Here is a 12,364-nt window from a genome sequence, read left to right as displayed (position 1 = left end):
AAATTCACAGCATAACACAGACGTCAGCTATTGCTTTCAGCTAGCCGCAGAATGTGCGTCTTCTGGCACTCTGGATGTGATACACCACTGACTCAAGTGATCACCCTTTCTCAGTTTCTCAATATTTTATGAAACTACTGCCATATTCTCATGCTTTCTTTCTTTTATTTCTTCTTCAACCTGGGAGAGACCTTGAATGTAAAAGCATTATCTAATCAATAGCAAATGTTTTAGCTTTCTCGGTATTTGTATTTAACTCTGTTTTTAGGATTTTGTCTTTGCAGTTTAGAAACTTAGGACTACCAGGGTTTATCCCTCTGCTCAATGCAGTGGGGGTAAAATTACTAGCTGCTGCCGTAGCTTACCTGGAAACTGAAAAGATTGATCACTAAGCACAGTGATTAACCTGAGTCAAGTGCTAATTAGAGGGAGTATTGTGTAAATGACCTCTTCTAACCTAAATATGTGAATTCTTTCAGATCAGGAAAGATTAGAAAAGAAGCCTAAAAATCCCTAAGAGTGTGAAATCTCACCAACGGTTTAGAATGACAAGGATCAGCAAACTGTAACTTGGTTTTACTGGATGTGATGGACATACTATGGTAGAAAATCCTGAAATGATGGTTGAATGGAGCAAAGAGCTGCATAAAATTTGTATGATGTATAGAGATTTATTTTAGTAAAGTATTCTTATAAGGAAACATGTATTTGTAAAAATGGTTTCCTGTGTCAAGTATTTGTGCATTTAGAGCTGAATTATAAACTATTCTTGTAAAATCTACTTATTTTGAAAGAGTTATATAATGAGTTCTGGATATATGACCAATAAAACTGATGAAACAAGGTAAAAAAAAAAACAAAAGGCCTGCTGGGTAGTCTTATGTCACCAGCCCCTCCCAGAATCCAAAGGGCCAACTGACCCTCTCACCTCAATGTTGTCTAACAGAGATGGCAAGACCATATGTCCACTCAAATCAGTACCCCTTTTCCTTGGAGGACTGCAGGACTAGGACAGGGTAGACATAGCAATTCAGCAGGTAGGGGTGGGGTGCTGCCCATTCACACCAGGTGAGCAACACTGGTCCTCTTCCTCAAGCCACACAGTTGAGACTCCCAGCAATTTTCTCCCCAGAGTCCTTATAGAAAATAAAGGACACCTCAAAGCCACTGCAGGATGCACCAAGGAGACACATTCTCCAGCCTGGAGCTGTTGCATTCACGGTACCAGTCATAGATCCTGGTCTTGTAACAAAGGGTTTGCTCCATTGATGCAGACCCCAGCTCATGGAGTCTGCCACATTGTGGATGTGACACAAAACATCCACACAGACTACTGAGTCCTGTGGAGAAAAAGGGTGAGCATGGCTTTTCTCTCAAGGGGAGCAAAAGCTGCGGCCCTTCCCATGACCATCCTTTACTGGTTTTCTCCGTACATTACATGATGGTCCTCATTTTTTATGCACAGGTTGGCTTTAGGTGGTTACATTTTACAGAAAACAAAAGAGCTAATGCTGCTAATCACATCACAGAATAAGGATATTTGCAAATGAAAAGAGAAAAGTAGTTGAACTGGTTACACTTGTCCTTGGAAGGTTTAGCATGGATTTTAGGAAGTTACAGTAAGCACTTTCTATCTCAATTTAGGGTGAGGGAGTTTTAGCAAAAGCAAGTTTCAAAGTGGCCTAGGTACATTGCAGGCCTGATTTCCCATGGGAGAACCTATCCGTGGGCGTGGCTGCTGTGAATCTCTGACTAGGAGCTGGGCTCATGCCACACATAATGGTCTTCTACACTCCCTCTCTGGGATGCTGCTTTCAGAGTCCCCCGGGTGGACAGAATCCGTACAATTTGTCACTAGCCAGTGCTACATGGGCTCCCCTTTTCATCTCTATTAGTGTGAATTATTCTCACCTTTTCATCCCATATCCTTTATGGGATGAGACCCCAGGCTCCCTAGGGCAGGGAGCACCTTGCTGCAACATCCCATGGGCTTCTCACTCACTGCCACTGTGAGAAGGGTTTAACGCTCTCCTTCTCTTCTCCCATATTCTTCTCTGCTACAGTTTATAAAGACTCAGAGCAACTACCCTTCAGTTGTTTTTTCTAGTTGATTATTTTTTTTGCATTTGTATGGTTTATTTAGATAAGCTTTCCCCAGTCTAATGAGCAGGTGACAAAATGCACATTTTGGCACCAATGTGTTTTATAATCAATAGTTTTTCTTAACTGGTAAAATACCAGTGACTACATTTTCAAAGGTAATTAAGTTAGAGAATTCATCTATAGAGTCACAGCCCATCACATCTGCAAGATTAACGAGCCCTTCACCACTAATCTCAGCATGTAGTCTCGGCTTTCATTCCTTTTTTAAAAATCTATTTTATTGATTATGTCATTACAGTTGTCCCATTCCCCCTTCACTCCCTCCACCCTGCACACCCCTCCGCCACCATTGCCCCCCTTTTGTTCATGTCCATGTGTCACAAGTTCTTTAGATCCTGTATTCTCCAATAGTATTACTGCCCTCCACCTGTCTATTTTCTACCTACCGTCTATGCTACTTATTCTCTGTTCCTTCTTCTCCCTTCTCCTCCTCCCACTCCCCTGTTGCTAACCCTACATGTGATCTCCATTTCTGTTTCTGCCCCCGATCTAGCTGTCCTCTTAGTTTGCTTTTGTTTTAGGTGTGGTTGTTAATAACTGCGAGTTTGCTGTCCTTTCACTGTTAATATTTTATCTTCTTTTTCTTATATAAGTCTCTTTAACATTTCATATAATAATGACTTGATGAGGATTAACCCCTTGAATTTGACCTTATCTGAGAGGCACTTTACCTGCCCTTCCATTCTAAATGAGAGCTTTGCTGAATAGAGCAATCTTGGCTGTAGGTCTTTGAATTTCATGACTTGGAATACTTCTTTCCAGCCCCTTCTTGCCTGTAAGGTCTCTTTTGAGAAATCCACTGACAGTCTGATGGGAACTCCTTTGTAGGTGACTGGCCCCTTATCTCTTGCTGCTTCTAGAATTATCTCCTTCATTTTAATCTTGGCTAATGTAATTATGATGTGCCTTGATGTGTTCCTTCTCGGGTCCAACTTCTTTGGGACTCTCTGAGCTTCCTGGATTTCCTGAAAGTCTATTACCTTTGCCAGACTGGGGAAGTTCTCCCTCATTATTTGTTTAAATAAGTTTTCTACGCATTGCTGTTACTCTTCCCCTTCTGGTACCCCTATAATTCAGATGTTGGAACGTTTAAAGATGTCCTGGAGGTTGCTAAGCCTCTCCTCATTTTTGTTTTAATTCTTGTTTCTTCCTTTTTTTCTGTTTGGTTGTTTCTTTCTTCCTTCTGGTCCATCCCCTTGATTTGAGTCCCAGTTTTCTTCCCATCACTATTGGTTTCCTGTGCATGTCCCTTCATTTCAATCAGTTTAGCCTTCTTCACATGTTCCACTAATTTTTGGCTAAAATCAACCAATTCTGTGAGCATCCTGATCACCAGTATGTTGAACTGTGCATCTGAAAGGTTGGCTTTTTCTTGGTCACTTAGAATTATAGGCTCTGGGGCTTTGAGCTGTTTTTGAGTCATAATGCTTGGTCTATTCACACCTGCTATGTATGCTGGGAGGAGCCTTAGGTGTTCACCAGCGGCGGGAGACCCAGTTGCTTGGTTGTGATGCTGTATGTGGGGGCGGAGTCAGAGAGAGAAAAAAATGGCGCTTTGCCCTGCTCCACTCTCTCTCAGATTTCTATCTCCTCTGCGGCTATCCACAAGCAAATTGGGCCCCTCTGGTGCTGGTTCCCAGGTGTGTGGGCCCATGTGCTCTCCAGGACCCTGTGGGTCTCTCCAACAAACCCTCTGTGAGCCTGGGAGCCTCTCCCAGCCCTATGACCCCGAGAAAGTCTTTCCAGTTGGTGCTTTCAGGCTCTAATTTCCTTTGCTGGGGCCCTAGCCTGAGCAGTCTGTCTTACTGTTTGCTCCTTCGCTTGGTTTATCTGTGTGCAAATGTGTGACCGCAGTCAACCAGCCACCTTACACCCTCACAGGGTCCACCGCTCACCAAGCCATGCCTGGGATCCACCAACTTCCTCCACCTCAGGTCCTGGGTCAGATGGAACAATCTTTCTAGCCCGACCCCACTCCACCACTGACTCTGCCACTCTTACCGGTCTGGCTGAATGGTTCATTGTTGTCGGATTTCTGTACAGTTCAATTTCCACTGTTTTGGGTGTGTTTTGTAATTAAAACTTTGCTGTCTTTAAACTTAGTTGTGGTATGGGGCACAGTGTTTCCACCTATGCCTCCATCTTGGCCGGAAGTCTATCCACATTTACTTTTCTTAAGGGCCTTTTTGTTCTTCAAGAGATGCCACTTATGTGTGTGATAAAATTTTATATCCCTTTGATGTGTGTTTGTCATCATCCTAGACATCTGCACCAAGGTTAGTGGGTACCTTTGCCTCTGTGTGGTGTCACCTATATCTGGTGTTGTGATCATGATGCCAAGTCAATGACCATCACCACTGGGCATTGTTGTTCCCTGGCATTGTGGCCATATGTCTCTGGTGACCACTTTCCAGCATGCTAAAGCCCTATCAGTAGCTGGTTTGGACACCGAACTGTATGTGACTGTACTATACAGTTGTGTCCAGCAAAGTCCACAGTTAGGTTAAGCTGACAAAGTTTAGAAGGTTTGAATTATTGTTGGAATTGGGCACAAATCTGTGTGAGAAATACTCTGTATTTCACACATGAGGGAAGGTTGTCTGTTTACAACAGGTATTATTAATCTGAGAATTCAGAGGTGAGCAGAGAATAGCAATCCCAAGAGGCGGCATGAGAGAAACTGTTACAGGAAAAATAAACCAAGCAGAAAAAACAGTCAAAACCTCCTCCTGCTACTGATCCAGTGGTTGTCCCTGTGTCCAGGTACACTCACCACCCCTTGATGGTCACAGCTTGTCCTGCAGGGAGGTTTGTTCTGGGCTCCCAGTGAGTTTTCCTCCCAATGTCTCCCTTACCATACTGCAAGGCCATGGCCTCAGCTCTCGGTCTGTTCATTTTCAGCTAGGCAGTGTTTTTAGAATCAATTTCTTGAGATGGTGAATCTGCCTTTTGCAGATGCAGCATATTCTCTTGTGTGAATTTTAACTTTATATCTAATTAAACCTATTCAGTCCAGTTCTTTTCCTGGAAGGTGGTGGATTCAGTTGATATAGTAGTCACTGAAACTGAATTAACAACCTTTACAGGAGAGTCTTGGAGACATCTAGGCTGTCTCGGGTGCTCCCAGACTCCATCAGCTGCAAATTATATCACAAACCTGGAGAAAACAAACTCTTCTTAGGAGTGGACACACACTTAAGCCTCCCTTTCTTCACAATGTCACCATTTAAATGCACCAGAGCCAGTGCCCAGCTCATCAGAAACATAATGGAGCTTCCTCTAGTTTAACTGCTGCAGTGACTGCAAATTGCAGAGAACCTGAGGCTGCTCTCCCTGAAAGTCAGGGACAGTGACAGGGCTTGGCATATCAGCACATGGATGTCAATTTGCATCTGCTGTTCCACTTTGGGACAGAAAAATTAAGTCCGTATGTGAAGCCCCACTCTGAACTCAAAGGGATAATCATCCATGTGATAGTGAGAGTTCTATAAAAGACCGGTTGCTTTGTGTTGCAGAGTTATTCTTGTTGTTGCTAATTTCTACCTTCAGTCATTTAAACACGATTTAATCTAGGGCAACATTCCGCATGCACAGTGTGTCATGCTCTTCAGCTCTGAACAAATGCCCTGTGTGACCTTGTCCACGTGCCAACACACTTAGAGAGGCTCACCCTCATCATCAGTCCCCCTGGCTGAGGTCAGTGGGCACTGCAATGGCTGCTGTCTTGTTCTTTCCAGACCGAATCCCTGCCCATTATGCATCTGTGCACCGAGACTCCATCATTGTGGAGAAAGAGGGTGGGAAGAAGGAAGAAACATGTGCAGAGAATTTTACCTTCTCTGAGCACTTTCTGCACTCAGTTTCTTCCTCCTCCTCTTACAAAGGCTTACAGATTGTCACATCAAATGCCCAATGAGCACACAGTACACCAGTCATTATCTTGTAAGTTGCTGCTATGATCCAAATGCCACATGTCATTATTATATACAGTCTCTGGGAATTTTTAAAAATAGCAGGCTTAATTAAACTGATAAAACCTGCCCTGGCTGGTTTAGCTCAGTGGATTGAGCATGGGCCTGTGGACCAAATAACCACAGTTCAATTCCCAGTCGGGCACATGCTTAGGTTGCAGACCAGGTTCCAGCAGGGGAACCATGAGAAGCAACCATACACTGATCTCTCTCTCTCTCTCTCTCTCTCTCTCTCTCTCTCTCTCTCTCTCTCCTTCCCTTCCCGTCTAAAAATAAATAAATATTTTTTAAAACCTAAGTGAACCCTGAAACTCTCTTGGCCAGACCTCCTCCTGAGTGTTGTTCACTCTATACCTTCATGAGCTCATCAGTCATGTCCTTGTAACATGGTTACAGAGAGAATTTATACAGAGACCCTGAATTTATGGATTTTACCTCCAGTAGAAGCTGGATCTTGCTCCATGCTGATGTGCTAAGTAATAAAAGTTACCATGGATTATACCCACTTCTAATACCACCTTCCTGTACATCTGTTTAGGAGCCTTTTATAGCCTTCAACCAGACACTTTTCCCTTTGGAAGAAATCAACTGAGAAAAATTACCTTTGGACATCACTGCAATAACATTCGTGCCCTACTTTTCACAACAGATATGGCAGTGAAACCACAAGATGTCAGTCCTTATAGTCATGTTACACTACAACCCTAATCCATTCTGGGTTCTGTGAAAAACTACTGTGGACTGTGAGATTGACCAACAAGAGAAATTTATTTCACACAAATATGGATGTGAAAAATCCAAGAATAGATGCCGGCACTTTTAATGACTTGTAGGAACTCCTCCCTATTGGCTGTTTGCTGTGATTTCAGATGGTGGATGGGACATGGGAGCTTCTTCTGTCTTCTGTTACAAAGAATGTGATCACGTGGGAGCTTCTTCTGTCTTCTGTTACAAAGAATGTGATCACATTCATGAGAGCCCCACCCTGGGACCATCACTTCTCCCAAGGCCCCATGCCCCAGTGCCCCATGGACTAACATCATCACATGAGTTACAGGGTTTTTAAAAAATATTTTATTAATATATCTTTAGAGGGGAAGGGAAGGAGAGAAGGAGAGAAATATCAATGTATGGTTGCCTTTTGTGTGTCCCCTGCTTGGAACTGGCCTGCAACCCAGGCATGTGCCCTGACTGGGAATGGAACCATGATCTCTCAGTTCCCAGTCCCGTGTTCAATCCACTGAACTGCAACAGCCAGAGTGAGTTTCAGGTTTTATTGCGGGAGTCTTTGAGTGACACTAACACCAGCTCATAGCACCAACAAATGGATCAATCATGATTCCACCTATTTTGAAGGCTACTTCAATAGATCTCCCCATAAATGTGAGTAGAAGATCCCCATAAATCTGTGGATGCTTCTTACCTGTAGAAGCTGAGAGTGAATCCAAACCTTTCAGAACAAGTGGATAAGCTTTTAGAATGCAAAGGTTCCAACGTACACTTTGAACAACAATGTTCATATAATTTCTTATTTCCTATCTTACTGCATACATATAACTGTTATTCTAATTTTCTATGAATAAATTTATTTTTCTATCCATAATTACAGGTGCCTCTGTGTTCTCACTCATGCGCCCAGTTGCTCAGTGAAATAAGGAGCCAGGTTCTAGTGTTTGATGTTTGATTCTTGTTGTAGACCTCTCTGCCTGGTTCTAGGAATTATATCTCAACCCCTTGTGACTAAGGGTGAGGGACAACCTTTGGAATGCCAGCCAGAGGACACAAAGCTTGTCTCTGGTAGCAAACACTGCCTCAGTTTTTTCTCACTGCTCCCAAAGCTTGGTTGGAAGTTAATGACGGGTAAGACCCCTCACAGCAGGGGGCAACCTAAGCCAGACTGGATCACTTGGGAGGCCTTCATGGAAAAACTCGGGAGGGGGGTGCAATGGACTCTTGCCCCCCCCGGCTTTAACATACCCTGAGTTCTCTGGGAGAAGTGCTTTCTGGTTCTAATCCCCTTAAGCCTGAATACCTGTTGGAAAGAGGTGCAGCTCCTTGCTTTGCTAGAGCATGCCCTGGGAAAAAATCTGGCATCACAAAGGTTTCTTGATAAACCTATGAAATCTGCTCTGCTAAGAGCAGATTAACCCTGGACATAACCCTGGATGTCATAACCCTGGACATCCACACCATGGTGTGGTGCGGGTCCCTCTACGTCCATATGATGTCAACTGTAATTGATGTCATGGATGTGGAATTAAGTCAATGACCATCACCCCTGTTTTTTTTTTCCTTATGGAAGTGGGTTCCTACAACTCTGGTGCCCACTGTCCAGCAGGCATGTGTCCTGCTGCTCATCATCTTGGACTCTGAGATGTGTGGAGATGGGATACTTGTTGGGTCCAGCAGAGCCTCTGGCTGGATTTAGCTGATTTGGGTCAGGAGGTCTTATGATTCATTGATGTTCCATCAGAATAAGAGAAAACGAATGCATGTGACTCTCCAACATTGAACATGTAAGAATATTTTCTTCCTATGACAACAAGCCTCTGTAATTTAGATGCTGAAGAGGTTGGCACAGAATCATGAAGAGAGGGAGGCTACCAGAGGGAGACTGCTGTGTGGAGAGTCAACCCCACACCTGGTAGGAAACCAGCCCTTCCTTAAACTGCATCTGGAGATGCTCCCATGCTGGTAACTGTGCTCATTATGACCTGAGCGCCCCCTGGTGTCCTGAGTGCTCCCTATGGGCCAGAGCTTGTATCTCCCACAGGGAAGTTTATGTCGGGGCTCACACTGAGTTCCCCTCACTGTGTCACTCGAACAGTAATACACTGCTGTGTCCTCAACTCTCAGGTTGTTCATTTGCAGGTAGAGCATGTTCTTGCCATTGTCTCTGGAGATGGTGAATCGGCCCTTCACAGAATCCGCGTAGTATGTGCTACCACCACTACTAGTAATATGTGAGACCCATTCTAGCCCCTTTCCTGTAGCCTGGCGTACCCAGTACATATAGGAGCTACTGAAAGTGAATCCAGAGGCCAGACAGGAAAGTTTGAGGGAACCCTCAGGCTTCACCAAGCCTCCCCCAGACTCCACCAGCTGCACATCACACTGGACGCCTGCAAACACAAAAATATTGGTCAGGAAACTGTCACTCTCCACTCTTTTCCTCAGTCATGTCCACTCCATGCTCAGTGACTCTCATTCTCCATAAATTACCTCTTAAAATAGCAACAAGGAAAACCCAACTGAGCCCAAACCACATGGCGAGTGGTCTGTGTTCTGTCCTGAACAGAAACTGCGAACACCTGAGAGTCTCCAGCTGGGCTCCTATCCCAGAGCTGCAGGTTCAAGGCTGGGCTACTTTTCTTGAACAGAGGGGCCCTATTTGCATGTCTTCCTGCTATATATGAACCTCTGGTGTTAGATGCTGACATGAAGTACATTGTCCCAGAGTGTGATATGTTGAAGCATCGAGATGGTGCATGACCTAGGAGAGTAAATTCTCATTAAAGAGAGGGATTTAAAATTAGTGATGCTTTTGAAATTCACCAGTAATGAACTCACCAAGAGGATTCAATGCTCACAGGCAGAGGAAGAATTCAAAGAGCAGGAGGTTGTTGTTCAGGTCACAGGAGGCTCAAAATGACCCTGTTTCCCCTACAAGGCAATCACAGTAAGAACTAAGACCAGAGAGTGACCCTAGAGCACACCAACTCAGTGTTGGAGGAGGTGGAACATCTGTGTGTATCTTTGGAGACAGAAGTGTGGACTCTACAGAGAAACAGACAGTTTTCCCAGTTCATGTTCATATAACAAAGTTTGATGCTCAATATTCAGCAGCCTCACTGCCTCCTTTTGTTGTTATTGTGCAGACTATGTAGTAAAACCAGATCCAAATATTTGGATACAGAAGAAACTTAGTCATGACCAGATCTCCTTTGTTGAAGATGGAGGTAGAAATTGGGTAGTAAGTATGTTGACATTTTAGGAAGTTGATTATGGAAATCATGATACAAATTATTAATAGAAAGTAACTGCTGTAAATAAAATCATAATTGATATGAAGAACATTATTTTTATGTATCCATTGATTGATTATAGGATGGATAAGTCATTCAGAACATTTCTCATTACTGGAGCTGGTGGATCTAACTTTATTTTAAAACTGTACAGGATTGCCGGTTCAGCTTGATGCTCACTCTCAGGATCTGGGTTTACATGCACATGTGAAGTAGTTGTAATTACAAGGCAGGAGAGTGAGTAGCTCAAGCCCCCTGGCTCTTCTATAGTTAACTTCAGAAGAGCCATCTCCTTTTTTTCTCCCTGTCATTCATGTCTATGTGTGACCCGTGAGAAACAGTGACAATGCTCATATCTGATGGGTATCTACTGAACTTGAACCTGATGCCTGAATGTATCAATGTGCAACATAGGAAAAGGGACTCCATGCACGGAGGGGAATTATTAGGGATGGTAAATGAACCTCATTTCAGCTGACACACTCACTGTGATTGCCAGACTCTGAAGAAAAAAATGTGTGTAGATGGCTGTGCCAGATGTGTGACTGGTTTAGTTGTCACAGGAATATAGTGCAGGTTGGACGTAGGAATTCCATTGTAAAGGATGTCCAACACTGCACAAGAATACACAGCCATCTTGTCATTGCTCAGGCTACTAAGTTCTCTGTAGGCTGTGCTCATGGACTTGTCTGCAACCATGGTGACTCAGCTGTGGAACTTCTGCATGTACTTTGTTTCATTATCTTCAATATCAGTTTGTCTCTTCTTCTCAAGCCCTTGTTCTGGGGTTTGCCATACCCGGTGCATCCAGTAGTTGTTGGGGTGTATCCAGAATCCTTAGAGGAGACCTTCACTGAGTATATAAGTTTCCTTAGCTCAGCCGGCAAGTGTAGTATCTGCATCTGGGTATGGATGCCTGTGGAGAGGAGGCAGGAGAGGGTGGGAATAACACTCTCGACTGTCCCAGGTCCATTTCTCAAACCAGGTACTGGGCATCTCCTTACCTGTAGCCACTGCCACCAGGAAGAGGGCTCTCCAGCTTCAATCAATGCTGAGAAACTGTGCTATCAGTACTCCTGTAGTGGAAGGTATGGCTGTGGGTGATGTTCTCAGGTCACAGGCAGACCCACATTCAACCTAGTCTACCTCTTCTCATTTGCACATGCATGTAGCAGAATGTTTCATAGGTGAAGTCTTGACCCCACCTGAAAGAAGGCAGAGGATACAGAGACCATGCTAAGTCGGAGTCTGATGGACCAAATCTTAATCTGCATGTGATGATATGTGCCCTCTGGCTGGTCCCTGAGCTCTATGCAGACACGGTTTTTCCCAATGAGGAACCAGCCCCCACAGGACATGCTCCTCATTCTGAATTCACCTTTCAGTGACACAGAAACCATCTAGACCAGTCTGACCTTGATACCTAAATGTCTTCTTACTAGACCAAAGTGTTTTCAAGATTTTCCACATAGTGAGTTAGTTAAATACTCTCTATGTTTATTTCCTTAGAATTCAGATATAAAAACGTCATAAAAATGCCTTTACTGACTGTGGTTTTCATGTATTACTGAGTTTGGTTTTGGTTAATGATCTGAGGGAATAGGGTATTTGTAGTCACCTCATGTCCAACTCTTATTTTAGATGTTTCTCTGACAAGAGGAAGACGCAGGATCTCAGAGGAAATCTCTTCCCAGCTCTTACTGTACCTGATACTGAAGCAGCAGCCCTGAGTTCATGGGTATCACGTGTGCCCTGCTGCCCCAGCTGCACACTGTAGGGGACAGTGCTGTCTGCACTCCTAGGGCATGGATATCACAGTGACTTTAGTACAGAATTAAAGGCTAAGCCCTGACTTCACATAATATTGTTTTATTTAACTTAATTGATTCTGTTAAAAAAACTCATTGATTCTCTCTGCTACTGAAGGTTCCTTCCTCCCTCACTATATTTTGAGTCTTCAAGGTTCAGTAGGGGAGTAGGAGCAGCTGTGCAATGTGTGTTTGGGCAGGAATAACATAATACCTATATGCTTTGGGCATAATTTTAATTTCCCCTTGATAGTCTGAGTCAATGTGCCCTGGCTGAACAAAAATGCCTTTGGTAGTAATACTGGATCTCTCTTAAGATTATACTGACTGACTGTGATTGGGGGCAGAGTTCCTAGACACCAGTGGCAGCTATAATTACTTCATCCCATTCCTTTAG

General features: G+C 43.8%; 1 gene segment (V, D, J or C); it reads right to left on the bottom strand.

The window, feature by feature from the left end:
* Positions 1–676: 676 nt before the first annotated feature.
* LOC118992906 (immunoglobulin heavy variable 3-23-like) lies at positions 677–9,466 on the bottom strand. The segment is given in 4 exon segments: positions 677–689; positions 1,277–1,281; positions 8,946–9,256; positions 9,357–9,466. Coding segments are annotated over 4 exon segments (375 nt in total).
* Positions 9,467–12,364: the final 2,898 nt, after the last annotated feature.

Source organism: Sturnira hondurensis, unplaced genomic scaffold, assembly GCF_014824575.4.
Source record: "Sturnira hondurensis isolate 20B ecotype Veracruz unplaced genomic scaffold, ASM1482457v3 Scaffold0008457, whole genome shotgun sequence".
Classification (NCBI taxonomy): domain Eukaryota; kingdom Metazoa; phylum Chordata; class Mammalia; order Chiroptera; family Phyllostomidae; genus Sturnira; species Sturnira hondurensis.
The sequence above is the reverse complement of the archived record's forward strand: the minus strand, read 5'-3'. Positions and strand labels throughout refer to the sequence as shown.